We start from the raw sequence: 26,346 nt of genomic DNA on the forward strand, positions 1-26,346 counted from the left end.
CAGCTTATCTCTAACAAGGCCAGCAGCTGCTCAAAAGGCTTTTTAAAGCAGAGTTTATTTCTAGGTCTTGGAAGGAATGTGAGATACTTTAGAAGAATTTTATTTTGGAAGTCCTGCACATCTCTGCTTTAGATCTTTAAAAATGAGTACATATGCATGCACACACACTCATTGCACACATATAGTCACAGCATATGTACATATATAAATATACATTGTAAAAATATATTGCAGTGAGTATGTGCATATTATTTTAGGAAGAAACAAGGGGGCTATTTTTCTTTCCATCAATAACAGGAACACTGGAAATTCAAGCTTTGTCACTTCCAGTGGGTAATTTGGATTTAGGAGAGAAAAAGATACCCAGAATTGGAAAGACACAGCCAAAGCTTCAACATATACATACTAAGATTATTTATTTTTCCCAAGTTCATCTATGGAAAGCTGCTAGGCACTAGACTGCGATTAGAGCAACCACCATTCATCTGTGCTGCAGAAACAGAGACCAGAGACTCACAGATGAAGAATCGAACTCCACAAACCACTGAGAAAAGCCAGTTTTAACCACTGACATTCACACTGTGGATCTCAACTTTGGCTCAGTACTCGTTCCTGAGATTATGGTTTCTCAGGTGAGACTTTGCATTAAGCAGGGAGAAGGTATAAGAATGCCATGATAGCAGCCGATGATTAAAGCAGGACACCTGTCTTGCTCCAGCAGAAACTGAGCAGCCGAGGAAAGGCAGCAGAAGGCCAAGCACTGGCCAGTCCTGGCGCTCATCAGTCCAGGAATAACTGAAAATGGGTTCTATTTCAAAGCCTTCTATGTGTCAGATAGCCGACTCAGTCATGGAAAGCTAAAAAGAACCCTTGAAAATGCTTTTGCCATACTAAACATATTTGAACTAATGTGGAATTACTTTCAGAATTCTACCTCTTAGACCAGAGAGGTTAAGATTCAGGCTTCCAATTCCCACAGAGAAGAAAATGTATAACCAGCAAATTGCATAGTGTGTTTCCTGCATTGCTAATGATCCTTAGGAGTGGGAGACAATGCTGTGGGGGTGCCAATGGGTCATAATCCACCAAGGAACACACTGTTCATAACAACACGCATTGCTTTTTCCAGACCCAGAGGCCCGGGTGAGCACTAACTAATAAGCTGGCACAACAGGCTAATTTGATGTGTGGGATTAATATGTTAATTTAATGCTCTCCTGTTTGGTTAAGTGGTTTGTGTTCCTAAATTTCTAAGCATGGCATTCAAATCCCTTTATATGGGAACCATGTGGCCTCTCTAACTGCCCTTCTTCCATTTGTCTTGGCAGTCTCATGACCTGGATACAGCATGCCCATGCCTGACTTCAGGCAGCGCGTGCACTGTTCTCCCAGCCTGCAATGCTAGCCTTCTTCTCCCTCCTGACCCTAGCCAAATCCTACTGTTGATTCTCCAGGGTGCTATTCAAGCCTTGGCTCTTTAATGAACCTTTCCCAAAAGCTTAGCTCACATTGACCACCATGAACATCAGCTGCCTCTGTGCCTCATTCTGGCCACTCGCACGTAATGCTTTACAGTGGTCCTCAACTAGTCTGTGCACATCTCGCCTCTCCATCTGGATCATAAACCCCTGGGGGGCAGGGATGAACTCTCACAGCTTTCTTTTCTCACTGCCAGCACTCTCATTTTACTCGACCCCTGAGTAGCATCACCACTGTGGACCACTTCCCCTCCATGAAATCTCCCCTCTTCTTTGTTTCTGTGAAATCACCCTCTAGATTTTCCTCCTCCTCAGCTCCTCCTCCATCCAACTTCTCAATGTTGGTGTTCCTTGGCTGCCTTTTCTTCTCTTTGCGTGTGCGCATGCACGCACGCACACACACACACACACACACTCTCTCTCTCTCTCTCTCTCTCTGAGTCTCAAATATTCTCATGGCTCCAAAATATCATCTATATGCTCCCAAATTTCTATCTCTAGCCTGGACCTTTCTTCTAAGCAATGCCTAGGAAGGCTAGGTCATTCAGTATTTTATTATGTTTATAAAGGCAAGTTCATTTGTCATATAGATCTTGTAGCTCTTCATACAGAGAAGCTCCCATTTCATGGTTTTATTATGTCTTTAATCCAAAGCAGTCATCATAATATGAGTACTCTGATAGGAGGCCAGGCAAGACACCTTCATTCATGGCAGGGATCATGTCTTATTCAGTTTAGAGTCCTTCAGTAATGTGCAAAGTGTCTTCTACATAAGGTGCTGAGAACTTTTTTCCTAAATGAGTAAGTTAAGAAATGAATAGCCACATTGACTATGCGTAAGTGGGCTCAGTTGAGAAAGGGTACCATTTTCTAGAGAAAATGGCTTATGTCCAGTAAGTGCTTGATTTCAGTTTGTTGAAAGAAATCCAAATGGTGGAGGAATAGAAGGCCATGAGCCATTATCAAACACCACAGCTCTTCTCAAATTTGCTTTATACTCCCTCAGAGGCTTAGCTGGGGCTTGGACTACTGACCCCTAACGAAAAGGTTTTCTAATTGGACCAACTAGATATGTACGTCTTGCCAAGCAGTGAGTTAGGATTCCACAGAATCAAATAACCATAGTTTGGATCATGTTGATCAATTTACAATCAACAATACTTTTAAATTGGTTCATTTCTTAAACCCAATTTGGAATTCTCGATCTTCAAAACCAAACTAATCAACATGGCCAATAAATTGAATTACCACCACCATAGAGTCTTTGGGTTCTCCCTGATGCCCCAGAACATCAAATCCCTGCCATGACCATCAGACTGATTCTCGGTGGTTTTCACTGGAGGCATGTTTCCTCCATTAAGTGTATAAACAGAAATTATACTGCTTCAGAAAGGATATAAATCACTTCAGCAGGACACTCTAGGGGCAAAGAGGAGGAGGCAAGGCTGGGAGAGGAGAACGTATTTAAATTATTCAATGAAATGGAAATCAGGGGTGGGAGTAGGTGAACTATTTGAGATATAGATTCTTCTTTGGGTAGGAATAATCGACAAGCAGACTGAAGGAGCCTTCCTTCAAAGGAGAGATCAAATCGAGAATTGGCAAGAAGTGGTGTCACTTCAAAATGTTTCCTCTGATTAAAATATTTCAATGCTAAACAGAAATCCTCACTCCCTGGAGAGTACTTGTACAGAGAAAAAGCATAGTGCTCCAGCAGTAACTCCTCTACGTCCACCCAGCTTGGGTGCTTTGTGAAAATGCCTTTTGTCAGCTTCCTACAGCTCTGTGCCTCAGTGAGTCACAACCAACGATCCCTCATCTCATAAAGCAGCAGGCTACCAGGAAGACTAATTCTTCCTTACCCCATTTCTTTCCTGTATATATATTTTGTGCACTGAGCATTATAACAGCATTTTGCTATTGCTAGACCTATTTGTATCTATGCTGCTGCTTAGTAAGATAATCTCCCAATACTCAATAACTCTCAGTCTTAGTTTTTTTCAGTGTTCAATCTATATTCTTCATGTTGCTGCATAAGCTTATTTCATCTTAAACTCCCTCAGTGAATGAAGTCAGAAAATATCATTCATTCTTTCTTTTATTCAAAAAGGCATTGTGCCAGGAATTGGGATAAGGGTCAAGAATACAGTATTTCTGATGTTATGAGGCTTACAGTTCAGTGAGGGAATAAATTATGTCAAAAATTTCATTTCAACTGCGATAAATATAGCAGAAGAGAACATATACAAGGTACCCAAAATAAATTATCAAATAGGATCTAATTGAGTTAGGAGGGCCAGTGAAGGGTTTCCAAACTAGATATCACTTGAGCTGAAATCTGAAGGATGAGTAGAGGTGGAGGGGAAGGAAAGAGAGCATCCTAGGAGATGGAAATACCTGTGTTGGGGAGCTGAGGCTAGAGGAATCAGGTATGTAATGAAAAGAAAGAAGAACAGAGAGGTGAGGGGGGAGAAGTGGGAAGAGGCAGTAAGTGAAAGATCAGATAGGGTGTCATAGGTCATCTTAAATGTCGTGGACCTGGTTCTAAGAAAATGGGAGTCACTATAGGATTTAAAAGACAGCAACATGGTTAGGTTTTTATGGAGAAATATCACTCAGGACTATGAGGATAATAAATGGAAGGGGTAGAAAGTGGAAGCAAGGGTTTAGTTAGAAGCTATTTGGTAGACCAGTAAAGAAATGAGAGCAGCTTGGATTAGGATTTCAGCAGAAATAGAAACAAACAAAAAAATTCAAGATCTACTTAGGAGGTAGAACGTACAGTATATGCAGATGAATCTGAGAGGGAGAGAGGTACAAAGGATAACATAATGGCTTTGGCCTTGAGTAGCTAGATAGATGGTGGTGTCATTTGGGGAAAGAGAGCATGCTGGAATTACTGGGAGGTAGGGGTGCATGAGCTCCGTATTACACATGCAAAGTCTGAGAAACCTGGTAGATTTCCAAGTCAAGAGGTTCAGCAGCCAGTTGTATATATGAGGTGCCAACAGCATTAATGAAGATCATTCCAAATAACAGCAGGGCCAGACACACTATATGCCTTTAATGTTTTCTAGAAGGGGGGGTATGTTCTAGAGCTGCACTGTTTAAAATGTTGGCCATTAGCCATATGGGAGATACTGGGATCTAAATTAGTTAAAATTAAATATATTTAAAATTCAGAGTTTAAATAGGCACTAGCCACATTTCAAGTGCTCAATGGGGCTAGTAGCTACTGTACTGGACAGTGCAATTAACATTTCTGTCACCATAGGAGTTCTATCAGACAACCCCGTTGTAGATGATCAGAGGGCTTCCTATTTACAGCACTCAGTTCTGACAAGTATTTGGGTGAATGTTTAGCTCTCAGTCTACCAACACCAAGAAATAGAATTCTTCTACATTTTGATCCCCAAATAAGGCCTTGGGGTTGAAGATGAAGATATGAAAGAAGTGGGAGGTGAAGCAACATGGCCAAATAGAAGCCTTCACCAATCATTCTCCCTGCAGGAACACCCAATTAAACAACTACCTAAACATAAAAACCCACCTTTATAAGAACCAAAAATTGGATGAGCAATCACAGTACCTGATTTTAACTTTGTATAACTGAAAGTGGCTCTGTAGAGGGTAGGAAAGACAGTCTTAAACTGCAATGCCACCTCTCCTCCATCCTCCCACAGCAGCCACATGGCACTGAGTGACAACTTGTGCCCTTGGGGGAGAAAGATCACAGTGAGTGTGGGACTTGGCACTGGAACTCAGGGCTGCCCTGTCACAGCAGAAAGCGACACTGGGCAGAACTCAGCCCAGTGCCCGTGGAGGGGACACTTAGAACAGCCCTAGTCAGAGGGGAAGCATCCATCCCAGTGGTCAGAACTTGGATTCCAGCAACCCTTGTCCCCAAGGGCTAAGGGGCTCTAAGGTCATAAATAAACTTGAAAGGTAGCCTAGGCACCAAGGACTCATTCCTTAGCAAGTCCTCATACTTTGCGGAACTTCAAGCCAGTTGATTTCGGGGACATGTGACCTAGTGAGACACCAGCCAGGGCATCCAAGGGAGTGCTTGTATCACCCCTCCCCCAACCCCAGGCAGCACAGCTCACAGCTCCAAGACAGATTCCTTCCAAACTTCTGCTTGAGAAGAGGAGACAGAAGCGTAAAGACAACTTTGTCTTGCAATTTGGACACCTGCTCAGCCACACTAAGATAGGGGGCCAGGCAGAGTTCTGAGGCCCCCATCCCAACCCCTACCTCCCAGACATTTCTAGACACACCCTGGGCCAAAAGGGAACCCACTGCTTTGAAGCGAAGGATGCAGTCCTGGCAAAATAAATCACCTGTTGACAAAAGAGCCCTTAGGCCCTGAATAATCAACAGCAGTAGCCAGGCAGTGCTTGCTGTGGGCCTTTGGTATGACTCAGAGACTTGCTGGTTTCAGGCACGACACAGCACATTCCTTGTTGTGGTAGCTATGGGGAACTCCTTCTGCTTGAAAAAAGAAGAAGGAAGAGGGAAGAGGAAAGAGGACTTTGTTTTGCAGCCAAGGTACCAGCTCACCCACAGTGGGGTAGACCACCTAGTAGGCTTTTGGGGTCCCCAGTTCCAGGTTTTGGCTCAGACATTTCTGTACCTGTCTTGGGCTAGAAGGGAGCCTACTGTCCTGAAAGGAAGGATCCAGGCTTGGCAGCATTCATCACAAGCTGAATGAAGAGCCCTTGGACCCTGAATGAACACTGGCAATAGCCAAGCAGTACTTGCCACAGGTCTGGGGTGGTGGTAGCCATGGGAAAAGACTCCTCCGCTTGTGGAAAGGAGAAGGAAGAGTGGCAAGGACTTTGTGTTGCAGCCTGGGTGCCAGCTCAGCTGTAGTAGAATAATGCACCAAGTAGATTCCTAAGGTTTCTGACTCCAGGACCTGGCTCCTGGATGGCATCTTAGGACCCACCCAGGACCAGGAAGAACCCATAACCCTGAAGGGAAGGATACAAGTCTGGCTGGCTTTGCCACCTGCTGATTATAGAACCCTAGGGCCTTGAGCGAACATAGGTGGTAGCCAGGCAGTAGTTATTGTAGGTCATGGGCAAGACCCAGTACTGTCTTGGCTTCAAGTCTGACCCAGTGCAGTCGTGGCCCATAGGAGTTTTTGTGTCACTCCACCTCCAGCTCTAGGCAGTTGAGCACACAGACTCCATTTGTCTGTGAGAAAGTAAGGGAAGAGAACAAGAGTCTTTGCCTGGCAATCCAGATAATTCTTCTGGATCTTCTCTAAGATAACCAAGGTGGTACTTCTATGAGTCTGTAAGACTCACAGCATTACTGGACATGGGGTGCCCCATAATGCAAATACAGTTAGAGCAACCAAAAACTTAGATCACAATGTCCAAGTCCCTTCAAATACATGGAAAGCCTTCCCAAGAAGGATAGGCACAAAGAAGCCCAAACTGTGAAGACTACAATAAATACCTAACTCTTCAATGGCCAAATACAAATGCACCATCCACAAGCATGACAACCATCCATGAAAATATGACCTCACTGAACGAACTAAAGAAGGCACCAGAAGTAAATCACTGAGACACAAAGATATGTGACCTTTCAGGCAGATAATTCAAAATAGCTACTTTGAGGAAACTAAATGAAGCTCAAGACAAAACAGAGAAGGAATTCAGAACCCTATCAGATAAATTTAATAGACACTGAAATAATTAAAAAGAATCAGGCAGGAATTCTGGAGACGAAAAATGCAACTGACATACTGAAGAATGCCTCAGAGACTCTTAGTAGAATTGATCAAGCAGAAGAAAGAATTAGCACACTTGAAGATGAGCTATATGAAAATACAGTCAGAGGAGACAGAATATAAGAGAATGAAGCATGCCTGTAAGATCTAGAAAATAGCCTCAAAAAGGCAAATCTAAGAGTTACTGGCCTTAAAAGGGAGGTAAAGAAAGGAAAAGACAGGGGTAGAACATTTATCCAAAGAGATAATATCAGAGAACTTCCCCAAACTAGAGAATGATATCAATATTCAAGTACAGGAAGGTTACTGAACATCAAATAGATTTAACCCAAATAAGACTACCTCAAGATAACCAAACTCCCAAAGTCAAGTATAAAGAAAGAATCTGGGTGGAGCCAAGATGGCCGAATAGGAACAGCTCCGGTCTACAGCTCCCAGCCTGAGCGACACAGAAGACGGGTGATTTCTGCATTTCTGTTTGAGGTAATGGGTTCATCTCACTAGGGAGTGCCAAACAGTGGGTGCAGGACAGTCGGTGCAGCGCACCCTGCACGAGCCAAAGCAGGGCGAGGCATTGCCTCACTCGGGAAGCGCAAGGGGTCAGGGAATTCCCTTTCCTAGTCAAAGAAAGGGGTAACAGACGGCACCTGGAAAATCAGGTCAATCCCACCCTAATACTGCACTTTTCCAACGGGCCTGGAAAATTGCACACCAGGAGATTGTGTCCCGCACCTGGCTCAGAGGGTCCTATGCCCACGGAGTCTCGCTGATTGCTAGCACAGCAGTCTGAGATCAAACTGCAAGGCAGCAGCGAGGCTGGGGGAGGGGCGCCCGCCATTGCCTGGGCTTGCTTCCATAAACAAAGCAGCCAGGAAGCTCCAACTGGGTGGAGCCCACCACAGCTCAAGGAGGCCTGCCTGCCTCTGTAGGCTCCACCTCTGGGGGCAGGGCAGAGACAAACAAAAATTCAGCAGGAATCTCTGCAGACTTAAATGTCTCAAAATAAAGGGATGGAGGAAGATCTATCAAGCAAATGGAAAACAAAAAAAGGCAGGGGTTGCAATCCTAGTCTCTGATAAAACAGACTTTAAACCAACAAAGATCAAAAGAGCCAAAGAAGGCCATTACATAATGGTAAAGGGATCAATTCAACAAGAAGAGCTAACTATCCTAAATATATATGCACCCAATACAGGAGCACCCAGATTCATAAAGCAAGTCCTGAGTGACCTACAAAGGGACTTAAACTCCCACACAATAATAATGGGAGATTTTAACACCCCACTGTCAACATTAGACAGATCAACAAGACAGAAAGTTAACAAGGATATCCAGGAATTGAACTCAGCTCTGCACAAAGTGGACCTAATAGACATCTACAGAACTCTCCACCCCAAATCAACAGAATATACATTCTTCTCAGCACCACACCACACCTATTACAAAATTGACCACATAGTTGGAAGTAAAGCTCTCCTCAGCAAATGTAAAAGAACAGAAATTATAACAAACTGTCTCTCAGAACACAGTGCAATCAAACTAGAACTCAGGATTAAGAAACTCACTCAAAACCGCTCAACTACATGGAAACTGAACAACCTGCTCCTGAATGACTATTGGGTACATAATGAAATGAAGGCAGAAATCAAGATGTTCTTTGAAACCAATGAGAACAAAGACACAACATACCAGAATCTCTGGGACACATTCAAAGCAGTGTGTAGAGAGAAATTTATAGCACTAAATGCCCACAAGAGAAAGCAGGAAAGATCCAAAATTGACACCCTAACATCACAATTAAAAGAACTAGAAAAGCAAGAGCAAACACATTCAAAAGCTAGCAGAAGGCTAGAAATAACTAAAATCAGAGCAGAACTGAAGGAAATAGAGACACAAAAAACCCTTCAAAAAATTAATGAATCCAGGAGCTGGTTTTTTGAAAAGATCAACAAAATTGATAGACCGCCAGCAAGACTAATAAAGAGGAAAAGAGAGAAGAATCAAATAGATGCAATAAAAAATGAAAAAGGGGATATCACCACCGATCCCACAGAAATACAATCTACCATCAGAGAATACTACAAACACCTCTATGCAAATAAACTAGAAAATCTAGAAGAAATGGATAAATTCCTTGACAAATACACCCTCCCAAGACTAAACCAGGAAGAAGTTGAATCTCTGAATAGACCAATAACAGGTTCTGAAATTGTGGCAATAATCAATAGCTTACCAACCAAAAAGAGTCCAGGACCTGATGGATTCACAGCCGAATTCTACCAGAGGTACAAGGAGGAAGTGGTACCATTCCTTCTGAAACTATTCCAATTGATAGAAAAAGAGGGAATCCTCCCTAACACATTTTATGAGGCCAGCATCGTCCTGATACCAAAGCCTGGCAGAGACATAACCAAAAAAGAGAATTTCAGACCAATATCCTTGATGAACATTGATGCAAAAATCCTCAATAAAATACTGGCAAATCGAATCCAGCAGCACACCAAAAAGCTTATACACCATGATCAAGTGAGCTTCATCCCTGGGATGCAAGGCTGGTTCAACATACGCAAATCAATAAATGTAATCCAGCATATAAACAGAACCAAAGACAAAAACCAAATGATTATCTCAATAGATGTAGAAAAGGCCTTTGACAAAATTCAACAATCCTTCATGCTAAAAACTCTCAATAAATTAGGTATTGATGGGATGTATCTCAAAATAATAAGAGCTACCTATGACAAGCCCACAGCCAATATCATACTGAATGGGCAAAAACTGGAAGCATTCCCTTTGAAAACTGGCACAAGACAGGGATGCCCTCTCTCACCACTCCTATTCTACATAGTGCTGGAAGTTCTGGCCAGGGCAATCAGGCAGGAGAAGGAAATAAAGGGTATTCAATTAGGAAAAGAGGGAGTCAAATTGTCCCTGTTTGCAGATGACATGATTGTATATCTAGAAAACCCCATTGTCTCAGCCCAAAATCTCCTTAAGCTGATTAGCAACTTCAGCAAAGTCTCAGGATACAAAATCAACCTACAAAAATCACAAGCATTCTTGTACACCAATCACAGACAAACAGAGAGCCAAATCATGAGGGAACTCCCATTCACAATTGCTTCAAAGAGAATAAAATACCTAGGAATCCAACTTACAAGGGATGTGAAGGACCTCTTCAAGGAGAACTACAAACCACTGCTCAATGAAATAAAAGAGGATACAAACAAATGGAAGAACATTCCATGCTCATGGGTTGGAAGAATCAATATCGTGAAAATGGCCATACTGCCCAAGGTAATTTATAGATTCAATGCCATCCCCATCAAGCTACCAATGACTTTCTTCACAGAATTGGAAAAAAACTACTTTAAAGTTCATATGAAACCAAAAAAGAGCCCGCATCACCAAGTCAATCCTAAGCCAAAAGAACAAAGCTGGAGGCATCACGCTACCTGACTTCAAACTATACTACAAGGCTACAGTAACCAAAACAGCCTGGTACTGGTACCACAACAGAGACATAGATCAATGGAACAGAACAGAGTCCTCAGAAATAATGCCACATATCTACAACTATCTGATCTTTGACAAACCTGACAAAAAGAAGCAATGGGGAAAGGATTCCCTATTTAATAAATGGTGCTGGGAAAACTGGCTAGCCATATGTAGAAAGCTGAAACTGGATCCCTTCCTTACACCTTGTACAAAAATTAATTCAAGATGGATTAAAGACTTACATGTTAGACCTAAAACCATTAAAATCCTACAAGAAAACCTAGGCAATACCATTCAGGACATAGGCGTGGGCAAGGACTTCATGTCTAAAACACCAAAAGCAATGGCAACAAAAGCCAAAATTGACTAATGGGATCTAATTAAACTAAAGAGCTTCTGCACAGCAAAAGAAACTACCATCAGAGTGAACAGGCAACCTACAGAATAGGAGAAAATTTTTGCAACCTACTCATCTGACAAAGGGCTAATATCCAGAATCTACAATGAACTCAAACAAATTTACAAGAAAAAAACAAACAATCCCATCAAAAAGTGGGCGAAGGACATGAACAGACACTTCTCAAAAGAAGACATTTATGCAGCCAAAAAACACATGAAAAAATGCTCATCATCACCGGCCATCAGAGAAATGCAAATCAAAACCACAGTGAGATACTATCTCACACCAGTGAGAATGGCCATCATTAAAAAGTCAGGAAACAACAGGTGCTGGAGAGGATGTAGAGAAATAGGAACACTTATACACTGTTGGTGGGACTGTAAACTAGTTCAACCATTGTGGAAGACAGTGTGGCGATTCCTCAGGGATCTAGAACTAGAAATACCATTTGACCCGGCAATCCCATTACTTGGTATATACCCAAAGGACTATAAATCATGCTGCTATAAAGACACATGCACACATATGTTTATTGCAGCACTATTCACAATAGCCAAGTCTTGGAACCAACCCAAATGTCCACCAATGATAGACTGGATTAAGAAAATGTGGCACATATACACTATGGAATACTATGCAGCCATAAAAAAGGATGAGTTCATGTCCTTTGTAGGGACATGGATGAAGCTGGAAGCCATCATTCTCAGCAAACTATCACAAGGACAAAAAACCGAACACCGCATGTTCTCACTCATAGGTGGGAATTGAACAATGAGAACACATGGACACAGGAAGGGGAACATCACACACTGGGGCCTGTTGTGAGGTGGGGGGAGGGATAGCATTAGGAGATATATCTAATGCTAAATGATGAGTTAATGGGTGCAGCACACCAACATGGCACATGTATACATATGTAACAAACCTGCACGTTGTGCTTATGTACCCTAAAACTTAAATAAATAAATTTTAAAAAAAAGAATCTGAAAAGCAACAAGAGCAAAGAAACAAATATCATACACTGGAGCTCCAACACATCTGGCAGAAGATTTTTCAATGGAAACCTTACAGTTCAGGGAGGGTAGCAAGATATAAAGTGAACAAAAAAAAACTTTTATCCTAAAATAGTATATTCAGCAAAAATATCCTTCAAACGTGAAGGAGAAATAGACTTGCCCAGACAAACAAGCTGAGGAATTTCATCAACACCAGAACAAGAAATGCCAAGAGTAGTTCTTCAATATGAAAGAAAAGGATGTTAATAAGCAGTAAGAAATCATCTGAAGGTGCAGAACTCATTGGCAATATCAAGTACACAGGAAAACACAGTATACTATAACAATGTAATTGTGGCCTACAAACTACTCATATATTGAGTAGAAAGACTAAAACACAAACCAATAACAAATAACAACAACTTTTAAAGACATAGATAGTACAATGAGACATAAATAAAAACAACAAAAAGTTAAAAGCAGTGCAAACAAAGTTAAAGTGTAGAGTTTTTATTAGTTTTCTCTTTGCTTATTAATTTGTTTATGCAATCACTGTTAAGATGTCAGTTTAAAATAATGGGTGATAAGATTATTTGCAAGACTCGTGGTAATTTCAAATCAAAAAACACACTACAGATACACAAAAAACAACAAATTAAAACACACCACCAGAGAAAATCACTTTCACTAAAAGACAGAAAGGAAGGAAATAAGGATAAGACCACAAAACAGAAAACAAATAGTAAAATGGCAAGAGGAAATCCTTATTTATAAATAATAACATTGAATGTAAATAGACTAAACTCTCCAATCAAAAGACAGAGTGGCTAAATAGATTAAAAAACAGGACCCCATGATCTGTTGGCTACAAGAAACACACTTAACCTATAAAGACACACAGACTGAAAGTAAAGAAATGGAAAAAGATATTCCATGCCAATGGAAACCATAAAAGAACATCAGCAGCTATACTTAAATCAGACAAAATAGATTTCAAGACAAAAACTATAAAAAGAGACAAAGACACATATCATCATTATATAATGATAAAGGGATCGATTCAGCAAGAAGATATAACAGTTGTAAATAACATATGCAACCAATATTGGAGCACCCAGATGTACAAAGCAAATATTATTAGAGCTAAAGAGAGATACCCCAATAACAGCTGAAGAAATTACACATCCCGCTTTCAGAATTAGACAGATCATCCAAACAGAAAATCAACAAAGAAATATCAGCTTTAACCTGCAGCACAGGTCAAATGGACCTAATCGACATTTATAGAACATTTCATCCAATGGCTGCAGAATACACATTCTTCTCCTCCATATATGGATCATTATCAAGGATAGACCATATGTTAGGCCACAAAATAAGTCTTAAAACATTTTTAAAAATGAAATTATATCCATTATTTTCTCTGAACAATGGAATAAAAGCAGAAATCAATAACGAGGAATTTTGGAAACTATACAAACACAGGGAAATTAAACAATATGCTCCTGAATGACAGAGGGTCAATAAAGAACTTAAGAAATTGAAACACTCCTTGAAACAAATGATAATGGATACACAACATGCCAAAACTGATGGGATATAGCGAAAGAAATACTAAGAGGAAAGTTATAGCTATAGGCACCTACATCAGAAAAGTAGAAAAACTAAAAATAACCTAATGATGCACCTTAAAGAATTAGAAAAGAGCAACAAAACCCAAAATTAGAACAAAGGAAACAAAGATCATGGAAGAAATACATAAAATGGATACAATGAAAATACAAAAATCAATGAAATGAAAAGTTGGTTTTTTCCAAACACCGCATGTTCTCACTCATAGGTGGGAATTGAACAATGAGAACACCTGGACACAGGAAGGGGAACATCACACACCCACGCCTGTCGTGGGGTAGGGGGAGTGGGGAGGGATAGCATTAGGACATATACCTAATGTAAATGATGAGTTAATGGGTGCAGCACACCAACATGGCACATGTTTACATATGTAACAAACCTGCACGTTGTGCATATGTACCCTAGAACTTAAAGTATAATTAAAAAAAAAAAAAAGAAAAGTTGGTTTTCTGAAAAGATGCATATAATTGACAAGTCTTTAGCCAGACTAAGAGAAAGAAATCAAGAAAGTAATCCCAATTATAATAGCTATGAATAAAATTAAATACCTAGGAATTAACCAAAGAAGTGAAAGATCTCCACAATGAAAGCTATAAAACACTGATGAAAGAAATCGAAGAGGACACAAAAAATGGAAAGATATTCCATGTTCATGGATTGAAATAATCAATATTGTTAAAACATCCATATTGCCTAAAGTAATCTACAGATTCAATGCAATCTCTATCAAAATACTAATGACATTCTTCACAGAAATTAAAAAAAAAAATCCTAAAACTTATATGGAACCACAAAAGACACAGAATAGCCAAAGCTATTCTGAGGAAAAATAACAAAACTGGAGGAATCACATTACTTAACTTCAAAATATATGACAAAGCTCTAGTAACCAAAATAGTATAGTATTGTGCAAAAACAGACACATCAATCAATGGAACAGAATAGAGAACCCAGGAACAAATCCACACATCAACAGTGAACTCATTTTCAACAAAAGTGCGAGGAACATACACTGGGGGAAGGAAAATCTCTTCAAAAAATGGTGCTGGGAAAACTGGATATCCATATAAAGAAGAATGAAACTAGACCCCTATCTCTCACCATATTAAAAAAAATCAAATCGAAATGAACTACAGACTTAAATTTAAGGTCTCACAATATGAAACTACTAAAAGAAAACATTGGAGACACTTGCCAGGATACTGGAGTTAGCAAATAATTCTTTAGTAATACCCCATAGGCACAAGCAACCAAGCAAAAATAGACAAATGGGATCACATCAAGTTAAAAGTTTTTTGCACAGTAAAGGAAACAATCAACAAAGTGAAGAGACAACCCACAGAATGGGAGAAAATATTTGTCAACTGTCCATCTGACAAGGGATTAATAATTAGGATATATAAGGAGCTCAAACAACTCTACAGGGAAAAAACCTAATAATCTGATTAAGAAATGGGCAAAGATCTGAATAGACATTTCTAAAAAGACGACCTACGAATGGCAAACAGGTATATGAAAAAGGTGCTCAACACTAAAGTCAGAAAAATTCAAATCAAAACTACAATAAGATATTATGTGTCCCCCAGTTAAAATGGCTTGTATCTAAAAAGCTGGTAAGGATGTGGAGAAAAGGGCATCATTATACACTGTTGGTGGGAAGGTAAATTAGTACAAGACCACGGTATGGAAAACAGTTCACAGGTTCCTCAAAAAACTAAAAACAGAATTATCATATGATTCAGCAGTTCTATGGCTTGGGATATACTCAAAAGAAAGGATGTGAGTAAATTAAAGAGATATTTGCACTCCCATGTTTACTGTAGTACTATTCACAATAGCCAAGATTTGGAAGCAACCTAAGTGTCCATCAAAAGACAAATAAAGACAATGTGGTACATATACACAATGGAGTATTATTCAGCCATAAAAAAGGATGAGGGCCTATCTTTTGCAACAACCTGGATGGAACTGGAAGTAATTAAGGGAAATAAGCCAGGCACAGAAAGACAAACTTCACATGTTCTCACTTGTTTGTGGGAGTTAAAAATTAAAACAACTGAACTGTGGAGACAGAGAGTAAAAGGATGATGAGGCTTGGAAGGGTAATTGGGGGGAAGGATGGTTAATGAGCACAAAACTATAGTTATATAGAATAAGATGTAGTATTTGGTAGCACAACAAGGTGACTGCAGTCAACAATTATTATATATTTAAAACTGACTGGAGGAGTATAACTGGATTGGCTGTAATGCAAAGAAAGGATACATGCTTGAGATGATGGATACCCCATTTACCCCCATGTGATAATTACACATTGCATGCCTGTATCAAAATATCTCATGTACCCCATAAATACAAACACCTACTATGTACCCACAAACATTTTTTGAAAAGAAGATATGACAAAGAAAAAATGATTTTCGTTATTTAGAGATCTGCTAATCTATCTTAATGAAACAGATGAAGGATATACACCATGAAGAAAGGGTGTGATGGTTAATTTTATTTGTAAACCTGACTGGGCCCAAATATTCACTTAAATATTATTCATGGGTGTTCTGGTGAAGGTGTTTCTGGATGAGATTAACATTTGAATCAATAGAATGAATAAGGCAGATTTCCTTCCCCAATGTGAGTGGGCCTCATCCAATCTGTTGAAGTTCTGAATAGAATAGAAAGCTAACACAATATTTTTTTCTGTCTTCAAGCCTGACGGTCTTTGAGCTAGGACACTGGTCTTCTCTTGCCCTTTTTTTTTTTTGGACTGGAACTTACACCATCAGTTCTCCTGGGTCTGAATTTCTCAGCCTACAAAATCACATGGTCTAATTCTGCATACTAAATTTCTTTACCATCATCCCTATCCCCCTACCCAAACACACACACATCCTATTGACCTGTTTCTCTGGAGAACTCTGAATAATACTGAGGATGTGAGGGGCATGCAGAATGAACTCACAAAGCCGGTAAGTCTTCATTTGGATTTTGACAGAAGAACAGGAAATTGATTCATGGAAAGAGAGGGAAGAAGGGTAACCTAAGTGGGGAAATAGTTTACTCAAAAAGTTGTGTGCATTTGGATGTTATGTGGAACTACATAAGAAACAGGGTACTGGAGGAAGACTCTATGTCTGGACAAGTGGAGGAAGAACTAAAGAATCGACCTGATATGAAAGCACTAATTGCGCACTGATTTAACACTGAGGCTCACTCAGACAATGGGGATAAACAGAGTAATGGGGATAAACAGAGTAATGAGGATAAACAGAGTAATGGGAACCTGGTCATGTACTCAACGAGTGCATCGTCTAAATAGCTGTAACGGCCTACCAGGCTTGTAGGTGATAAAAATAGGTTTCATATATTCTTGCTCAATAAATATGCAAGCCAAACATCATATTTGCAACATATAAGACAAATATTTTGCCAAAAAAATGCCTATCAAAAATTACTATGTACCAAGGTACCTGAATTGTAGATGGAAGGCCAAGTGAGGTGAATGAGTGAGTCCGGGAGCAAGCTGTGATGGAGCAAGGTAGACAGGCAAGAGCTTCATCCCGTGAGTAAGTGTGCTTGATGCCTTGATTTATTCTGAACCAAAATGAACAGGCCACAGGCTACATGGCACAGTTGGGTTACTCTAATGTTTTAGATTTCTAAAATTATTACTAGCATAAGCTACGGCTTAAAGGCCAAAGAGCACTGCTTAACATTAAGTTTCAAGGTTAATGTTAGTTGCTCCATGAAAGAGCACAGAAAATGTGTTGCAGGGCCACAGACTGGGCTGAAAAGAACCTTCTGACTTTCAAAGGTGATAACTGTGTTTTCAGGCTTTGGAGCAGAATGCTCAGATTTGAGGACGAAGATTAAAATCTTTATGATACCATCCTTTTTGGTTTTCCTGTGTGTTACATAGCCATGGCTTTCACTGAAATGCCATTTTCTGTTAGAATCCACTGGCATTTCTTTCCTGCTGGTGGCTGGAAAAATATTTATCTTTATACATACATGAGCATATTTAAATCCCCTCCAATGTGTTGTTTGACTACTCGGTTTATTTCAGTTTTTATTGAAATAACTGTCCACTTGTACTATGGCTATCTTTATAAAGACATATGTAAATGTATTCTGTTTTGACAGGGCTTTTTAAAGTGCATTTGCTTTAGTTATTCATACTGGGTGGAATTTAGCCACATTAATCATTTTTCAAATTTTCTGTGTGTGATTACCTGCCATGAACACTGATGCCAGCTCATTTCTTTTTAGCTACTTTTTTCGGGGTTAGAGGAATATTGCTACATCTTCAGAACTGAAGATTTCCTACAATATTGTAATATATCATATACCACATTCGCAAGATAAAAGCTATGCCCGTAGTTTAAAATCACTTAAAATGTATGTGTAAAGAGAAATGCTTAATTGATTTTCCAAGTCATTTTCCTGTAAAGTTGAACTGCTTCTTAAAAATCTTAGCTGTTTTTTATACTACTATATACAATACCTATCAAGGATTTAAAATTCCAGTTATACTCAATATTAGCAAGGTCATTCTTATGCACCATTGGTAGAAATATAAATCAGTGTACTTTTTTCTATAGGGCAGTTAAGAGTTAATAAGCAATATACATAATGAACATTAAAGATGAGAAAAACCTTGAACCTGGAAATTTCACTTACGAGAATTCATCCTGGTGATGATATTCATCTTAATACAGTTGATAGTTGCAAAAAACCTTTAGAATAATATGATTACTAATAATAGGAGACTAAAATAAATTATGGCATATCCACATAAGGGAATTCTATGTAGCCATTAAAAGGGTGGTTAAGTATGGACTCGGTGACTTAAAAAGGTGGTCCCGATACAATCATCTCTCTGTAATAGCATTTGTTTTAATGTTATATACATATATCTGTTTATATATACACATAGAAAAAACTTAGAAGAATGGATCTTAGCACGGTTTCTGTTGAAGAGAGGTCTTTTTCTTGTTTAAATGTTCTAATTTTTACATAATACATTTTTTATAGTTATATATACACATACACACACAGGCACAAACACACATATATGCACTACAGAAGCTTCTTTTCCAGCTGTCTTGCCTCTAGGCATATGGACTTTGAACCAACCTAGTAGAAAGGGCCCATAGTGGGGGCAGGGAATCTGATGGCCCCATCCCTAATAAACCTGATCTGCCTAGTTCCACTGTCCGCTAACACAGGAGCAAAGATCCTGCTCACCAGACTGTCCTGGATGCAGGGAGTCTCCACCAGCCTCCGGACTCCATTCTCCACAGTGACTCCCAGCCAGTTGAGCGCTGCCCAGCACCAGAGGTAGTCGTAGCTGCCATGCCAGTAGCTCACAAACGCAAATGTCATCGCCGTGGACAACAGTGTCCCCAGCAGGCCATGCTGGGACCCGCCCACTGGAATGTACACATACCTAGAGAAAGAAGAGGCTGTTAGGAGTCATACAGAGGGCTGCCCTGCAACTCTACCTGCTCCCCAGCTTGACTCTCTTGTCACGCACTGATGTTCACATATGCACATCCTTCCTCACTTCCAGGAGGCCAGATTCCTTGGATTCTCCATCTCACAAGGAATTGGCAAAAACCCAAGCCTCAGCTCTGCAGGCTGTTAGGTTAAATGGACACACAGGCTCAAGAGCTCTCATTACTAGAGCAAAATAGCACTTACAAGAGTCAGGGCAAGAAGTCATGAATTTAGAGTTTCTGAAAGGGATGGGCCCAACCCTGGAAATCCAATCACAGAATGGCAGTCAAGCTTCTGGCTACATGGGGCCAGCAACCTTCAAGGCAGGTGATACGGTTTGGCTGTGACCCCACCCAAATCTCATCTTGAATTGTAGCTCCCATAATCCCCACGTGTCATGGGAGGGACCCAGTGCGAGGTAATTGAATCATGGGGGTGGGTTTCTCCTATGCTGTCCTTGAGATAGCAAATAAGTCTCACATGGGATCTGATGGTTGTATAAAGGGCAGTTCCCCTGCACATGCTCTCTGGCCTGGCGCCATGTAAGATGTGCCTTTGCTTCTCCTTCACCTTCTGCCATGATTGTGAGGCCTCCTCAGCCATGTGGAACTGTGAACCCATTAAACTGTTTTTTCTTTATAAATTACCCAGTCTTGGGTATTTCTTCATAGCAGTATGAAAATGGACTAATACAGCAAGTGTGGATTTTACAGCTCAAACTATTAAGTTTATGGTAAACCCATTATTTAAATGCAATTGGTAAGATCACGTTCCTAAACAGGCAGGAGCTGGGTGCAGCAGATGGGTGCCAGAGACGGTTCTCCAGCTTTCTAGGCAGGTTGCCCAGAAGCAGTCGTGAATTCACAATAAAGAAAAGGGCTCTGTGCTCACAGGGCAGCCAAAGTACCAGACAAAATGCATAGCTGTCCCCTGGGTATGTTCTCCATTGCCGAGACAGCTGCCTGAGTATGTAGAGACAGTACTATGTTCTTCAATCAGTATTTTCCTGCTTGAGTTGGACAAAACTCACACCTTGAGTTGTTAGGACCTGGAAAGCTAGGAGCATACCCTTCTTGCAATAGCCTTTTTAAAAAGCCCATAGGCCTTTGTTTATTGCTGATCAGTGCTTCTTTGTCCAACCTTCCTCCAGGAGGGAAAAATGAAAAAATCCTTTTCTGAATACATAGTATGTTCCAAGTACTAGACACTTTACATGTACCACTTTGATTCTTTAAAGCACCCTATGTATAGTTTATACCCACTGGCCCAGCATTTTAAACAATTTGGCATTTGTCCTGTTTATATATTAATTTGGGGGAGGAGATCAAACTTGTTTTTGAGGAGGAAATAAAATTGTTTTTTGAGAGGAAATTGTTCTAGTCAAAATGTTTTCAGCAGGACTACTTTATTTTTAGAGATAGCATCTCTAGATGTTACCCAGGCAGGAGTGGAGTGGTGCAATCATAGCTTACCACAACCTCAAATTCCTGAACTCAGATAATCCTCCCACTTTAGCCCCCCAAGTAACTGGGACTACAGGCATGCACCACCACACCCAGCTAATTTAAAACTTTTTTGTAGAGATGATAAAAGTTGCCTAGGCTGGTCTCGAACTCCTAGCCTCGAGTGATCCTCCTGCCTCAGCCTCCCAAAGTGCAAGGATTACAGGTGTGAGCCACTATACCTGGCTTAATAGAACAAGTATATAGGTAGGTAAGCTGAAAATAAAAACAACTTATCAGGTAATAAATCTTTTAAAAGTCTATATGATAAAACTGTGCCACTGGACAAAGACTCTCTCCTTGACTAAACTTTAGTCAAGCTCTTCTAAGCTCTCTAGGCCTCGACCTTGGTGTCCATCTTTACTGTAGCAAGAATCCTGCTAAGTCGGTTTAGAACGAACCCCCCACCTGCAATATCTGATCATGCTCCATTATCTGGCCAAATTCTTCATCACCTACTCTTGGTGTCTGATCACCCTGGCTGCCTTCAGGAGGAATCCTGTTAGATCTGTTTAGCCAGAATCCCCCTATTTCCCAATGTTTCCTCTTAATATTCCACTCAATGACCCCCACCTTGCTCCTTGGCTATATCCCCCTTGTCCAAGCTGTATTCAGAATTAAGCCCAGTTCTGGCCGGGTGCAGTGGCTCTTGCCTGTAATCCCAGCACTTTGAGAGGCCGAGGTGGGTGGATCACCTGAGGCCAGGAGTTCGAGACCAGCCTGGCTAACACGGCAAAACACTGTCTCGACCAAAAATACAAAAATCAGCCAGTCATGGTGGTGTGGGCCTGTAGTCACAGCTACTTGGAAGGCTGAGGCAGAAGAATCGTTTGAACCCGGGAGGAGGAGGTGGAGGTTGCAGTGAGCTGAAAACATGCCACTGCACTCCAGTCCGGGAGACAGAGCAAGACTCCGTCTCAAAAAAAAAAAAAAAAAAAAAAAAAAAACTGAGTCCAGTTCCATACTGAGGTCTCTTTTCCCCTATTACAACAGTTCCCAAATAATTTTTTTTTACTGCTTCAACTACTACCTATCTCTGGTTTTTCTTTAACATCTTCCACTCTCAAATAAGTTCCAGTTTCCAGTTTAGATAATAAACTATTTGATCACCTTAGATAACCCCATTTTATGGGTGAGGAAACTGAGATTGAGAAATTAATTTGCCCAAGGTACACAGCTGGGAAGGAGAAAGGCCAAGATGCAAATCTGCATCTGTACAGCCAACTTACTGCTTCCATTACAACCCTGGGCTAATTTTTAAATTCCTCTATATTTCACCCCAATCAAGAACAATTAAACTGGAAGGCATGTGAGAATGTAGCAGTTTCAGAAATAAGTAAAGCAAAGCCAATACCTTCATTTGTGCAAAAACAGGACCATCTTGACAATCAAATTAGCAAATAGGCATCAGGCACTCACTACAGATTAAGGGATATTCCACCTGCTGTTGAGCATGTCTTTAGGCCTTCAGGGAATTCCTGGCATTATGGGAAACAGACATGACTTTGTTCTTGCTATAAGGATAGGCAAACCTGCTTGTGAAACAACAGCAAACAATTCCCATCATTAAGCTATGTGACATGGTACAAAGTAGACCAGGAAGGTTTCAGAGTGCAGGGGAGAAGGGTGTGAGTGAAGACAGTAGGGCAAAGGAGGCTGAAGGCCGAAGGCTCTCATTCTGACAAGGCCAAGAGGATGAGTTTTGCTAGGCAAAGAGAAGGTTGGGCACTGAGCCAAGGACACAAATGAGGGGTTGGATGACAAGTCAGAAAAGCCTGACAAGCCCAGGGCACAGTGGTCTTATCCGGTGTTCTGCTGCCCCCCAGAGGCTGCTTGGTCATTGGTGTAGAATACCCAGCAGAGGCAAAAAATGGGCCACAATCCGCTGCCTCCTACCTGCATGGAGGTAACCGCTGGCCCATCATGAGGCTGCCCTTAACTTTACATAACCAGTGTTGTATGTAAAAATAAAATAGGGTGATCAAACCTATTGCAAAAGGATGAAGAATGACTTCTCTTTAAGGAAACTGTGCAGATGGCTGTTTTATAAAAACAGATTATCAAATGCTCTCTTCACCCAAGAGAAGAGATTTTTTTTTTAAATCGGATCTCACTATATAAAAGTGAGCTGCAGCTGGGGACAGTGGCTCACGCCTATAATCCCAGCACTTTGGGAGGCCGAGGTGGGGGGTCACTTGAGGTCAAGAGTTTGAGACCAGCCTGGCCAACATGGTGAACCCTGTCTCCACTAAAAATACAAAAATTAGCCAGGCATGGTGGTGCACACCTGTAGTCTCAGCTACTCGGGAGGCTGAGCCAGGAGAATTGCTTGAACCTGGGAGACGGAGGTTGCAGTGAGCACCACTGCCCTCCTGCCTGGGCAACAGAGTGAGACTCCATCACAAAAAAAAAAAAAATTAGCTGCACTGTATATGTCAGAAAACCATAGCATAAAAACCTCTCATTCTCCACACCAATGGTACTTGGATTCAACTCCAAGGACATGTTTTCAAGCTTGTGATCAGGAAGCATCTAGCCCCAAAATTACATGCCCAGCTATTTTGGGCATCTCCTGGAATCATGGCTCTGTTACTTTGCCTTCAAAATGACAGCAGACAAAAATCTCTGAAAATTCCTTTTATTCCAGAAATTCATATATGGCAGGTCTCCAAAGACATGAGACTGTTTGTTTCAAACCAGAAGAGGGTATAGCTTCAAGACTGGAAGATAAAAATCCCTTCTTTATTCTTAATTTATAGAAGACAGTACGTGTGGTAAAAAAGGAGAGCAAACAGGTTATTTTTACAAATTCTACCATCTTCTATCAGTTCCATGATTAATAAAAAACAGAAACACGTCTCTTTTTTTAGAAAAGCAATAGTATGAAACTGCTTACTAAGATTCGCTGCACAGTAAATTGATTTCCCAATGGAAGAAAGCAATCAGCACCACCTTCTCAGCAAAGCAAAACTAAAAAGATTGCTTCTCGTCAGTGACTACGTCAGGTTGAGTCTTCACGAAGCCTGCCTCTGTCTGGCCGGTTTCATGTGGTCACTGCTTATAGAAAATGCTGCAGCCACCTTCTTAATTTAAAAGCATCTCACCGAATCAATGCACCATAGCAAACCTCCAACTCAGGAGGAGGAATCTATATAAAATGTAGACAGTATTGATGACTTCCACCCTTTACTCAGTGCCCATGCACCAGGTGGTTTATGCATACTATTTCTAATCATTAAAACAAACCTCCAAGGAAATAACTAGGCCTATCTTACACAGGAGAGGTGAAATCTGCACCTAGAATGTTGTGGTTCCAGAATCCCCCGGGCTGGGTGCTTTTGCTGATACATTTCTTGTTTAACCAAATCTTCAAAGCAGTTTCCACAGAAACATCCACTGATGTTTTATTAACTGAAAAGTGTCCTTTCTAGGAAAGAATTCTTGCTCAAGAGAATAATGATTATCATTTACAAAGGGATTTGGGCCAATGAGCTCTGTTAGCCACTGTTCAGTGTCAGAAGACACGAGGAATAACTTCCACTTTTGAACAGACTAAGTAGTTACCCTCTGTCCCACAAGCAGAGATAACACCTGCTATCTCAACTGCCTGACATCCTGCAGACGTCTGCCTATGCCAGAAGTGAGGCATAAAAAGTTGGAGGCTAAGGTGATGCTGAGTAGAGGTACACAAAGGGAGAAGAAAGTATCTAGCTCCCTCATACCTACTATGAAAAACAACACAAATATACGCCCTACAGTGGGAGACAGAGGTGGTAACAATCCATGTGGTAAACGCATTAATCTTAAAATCGCAACACTTCCTTTTTCCAAGGACCTATACAATATCTCCTTGGCTTGCTACATTATCACTTAACTCTACGACAGACTAATCCCAGACCTCAACAAGCTATGAAGATGAAGCACCAGACACTGACAGATGTGGCTTTTACTGTCTCCTGCACTGAGCCAAGGTGGGCTTGCTGGTTTCTTATGATCACTTACCTATTCCTCGGCCGCGCTGGGGCAGGCAGTTCCTGACATCCTACTCTAGCTCCACCTTAACTTTCCACCCTCATTTCCCTTCTCCCCACTTGGTTCTGGTGACAAATCCTAAAATCCTGAATAAAGGAGGATTTGATAGTTCCGTGCCTTTGGTCATACCATTTTCACATCTAGAAGACACTCCTCCATCCTCCCTGATTTTCCAACACCTACTCAGTCTACAAAATCCAGTTGATTTTCCAACTCTAGGAAGTCTCTTTTGCATTTTCCAACTTGCAATTTAACCCAAGAACCTACTGTGTGTACTGTCTGTTCCACTGATTGAACAGCTTTTTACCAAAATGTGTCTATTATGGGTGTCATTTTACCTCAATTGTAAGATTCATTCAGACAGCACTAGATATGTGATGTGTGTATGTGTATGAGTGTGTGTGTTACACAGCTACTAGTCAACAGTACTTATATATGTAACATAATTTCCATTTACTGCTGATAGCCTCGAATGGCTTTTAAACTTGTTAAAAACTGTCACCATTGTCATGGACCCATTATAAACAACAGAAACGAAGAGATGATTGAATATAAGGTCCTGTACCAGGTAGTGGGGAGACTGGAAGACACCTATTCCTAAAGAATACAGACCATTGAAAGACCCTGAAGTTTCTCCATACTTTGTAATCCTAATTACCCTATTAAAGTCAAAAGTATGTGTCACACCTCTGGAACTACTCCAACCCTAAGATTTACCACCCAAAGTAAAAGTACTAGTCCTTTAAAGAACAGAGCCTTTAGTGGCTAGGAAAGGCAAGACTTTTGTCCATGTTACACTGGTGGTGAGGTGACCTCACCTTGGCTTCATGTGGGCCCTGAGACCAGCCCCTGCTCAGGTTTCTCTACAGAGCTGGCTGTGCTGTCCTGAGCCCAGCTCTCATGGGCAGTAGCTCCCCTGACCCAACCCTGGCTCTGGCTTTGGCCTTGGCCCACATTTTAGTGTTCTTTCTCATAGCCAGTGATGACCCTCCAGTCAAATCTCCATCTTCTAGGTAGTTCTCAGAAAGGAAGCTACACATCTACTTATAAAACGTTTTCACAATCTACCCATCTGACAAAGGTCTAATATCCAGAATTTACAAGGAACTTAAACATATTTATAAGAAAAAAATAATCCCATCAAAAAGTGGGAAAAGGATATGAAGAGACACTTCTCAAAAGAAGACATTTATGTAACCAATAAACATATGAAAGAAAGCTCAACATCACTCAGCATCAGAGAAATGCAAATCAAAACCACAATGAGGTAGCATCTCACACCAGTCAGAATGGTGATTATTAAAAAGTCAGGAAACAATAGATGCTGGTGAGGCTGTGGAGAAAGAGGAACGCTTTCACGCTGTTGGTGGGAATGTAAATTAGTTCAACCATTGTGGAAGACAGTATGGAAATTCTTTAAGGACCAGAAATACTATTTGACCCAGCAATCCCATTACTGGGATTTATATAACCAAAGGAATATAAATCATTCTATTATAAAGACACAGGCACACGTATGTTTTTTGCAGCACTATTCACAAAGCAAAGACTTAAGGGACATGGATGA

At 40.7% G+C, this 26,346-nt stretch overlaps 1 protein-coding gene across 11 annotated transcripts in view; it reads right to left on the bottom strand.

Moving 5' to 3' along the window:
- Positions 1-26,346, bottom strand: part of HHAT (hedgehog acyltransferase) — a 357,788-nt gene that overhangs the window by 84,740 nt on the left and 246,702 nt on the right. For all 11 annotated transcript variants that reach the window (XM_063613153.1, XM_063613154.1, XM_063613148.1 and 8 more), the window contains one exon: positions 18,994-19,195. In XM_063613153.1, coding sequence (XP_063469223.1) covers positions 18,994-19,195 — 202 coding nt within the window. The remainder of the gene's footprint in view (positions 1-18,993; positions 19,196-26,346) is intronic.

The sequence above is a fragment of the Symphalangus syndactylus genome, chromosome 19, assembly GCF_028878055.3.
Source record: "Symphalangus syndactylus isolate Jambi chromosome 19, NHGRI_mSymSyn1-v2.1_pri, whole genome shotgun sequence".
In the NCBI taxonomy this organism is placed as follows: Eukaryota; Metazoa; Chordata; class Mammalia; order Primates; family Hylobatidae; genus Symphalangus; species Symphalangus syndactylus.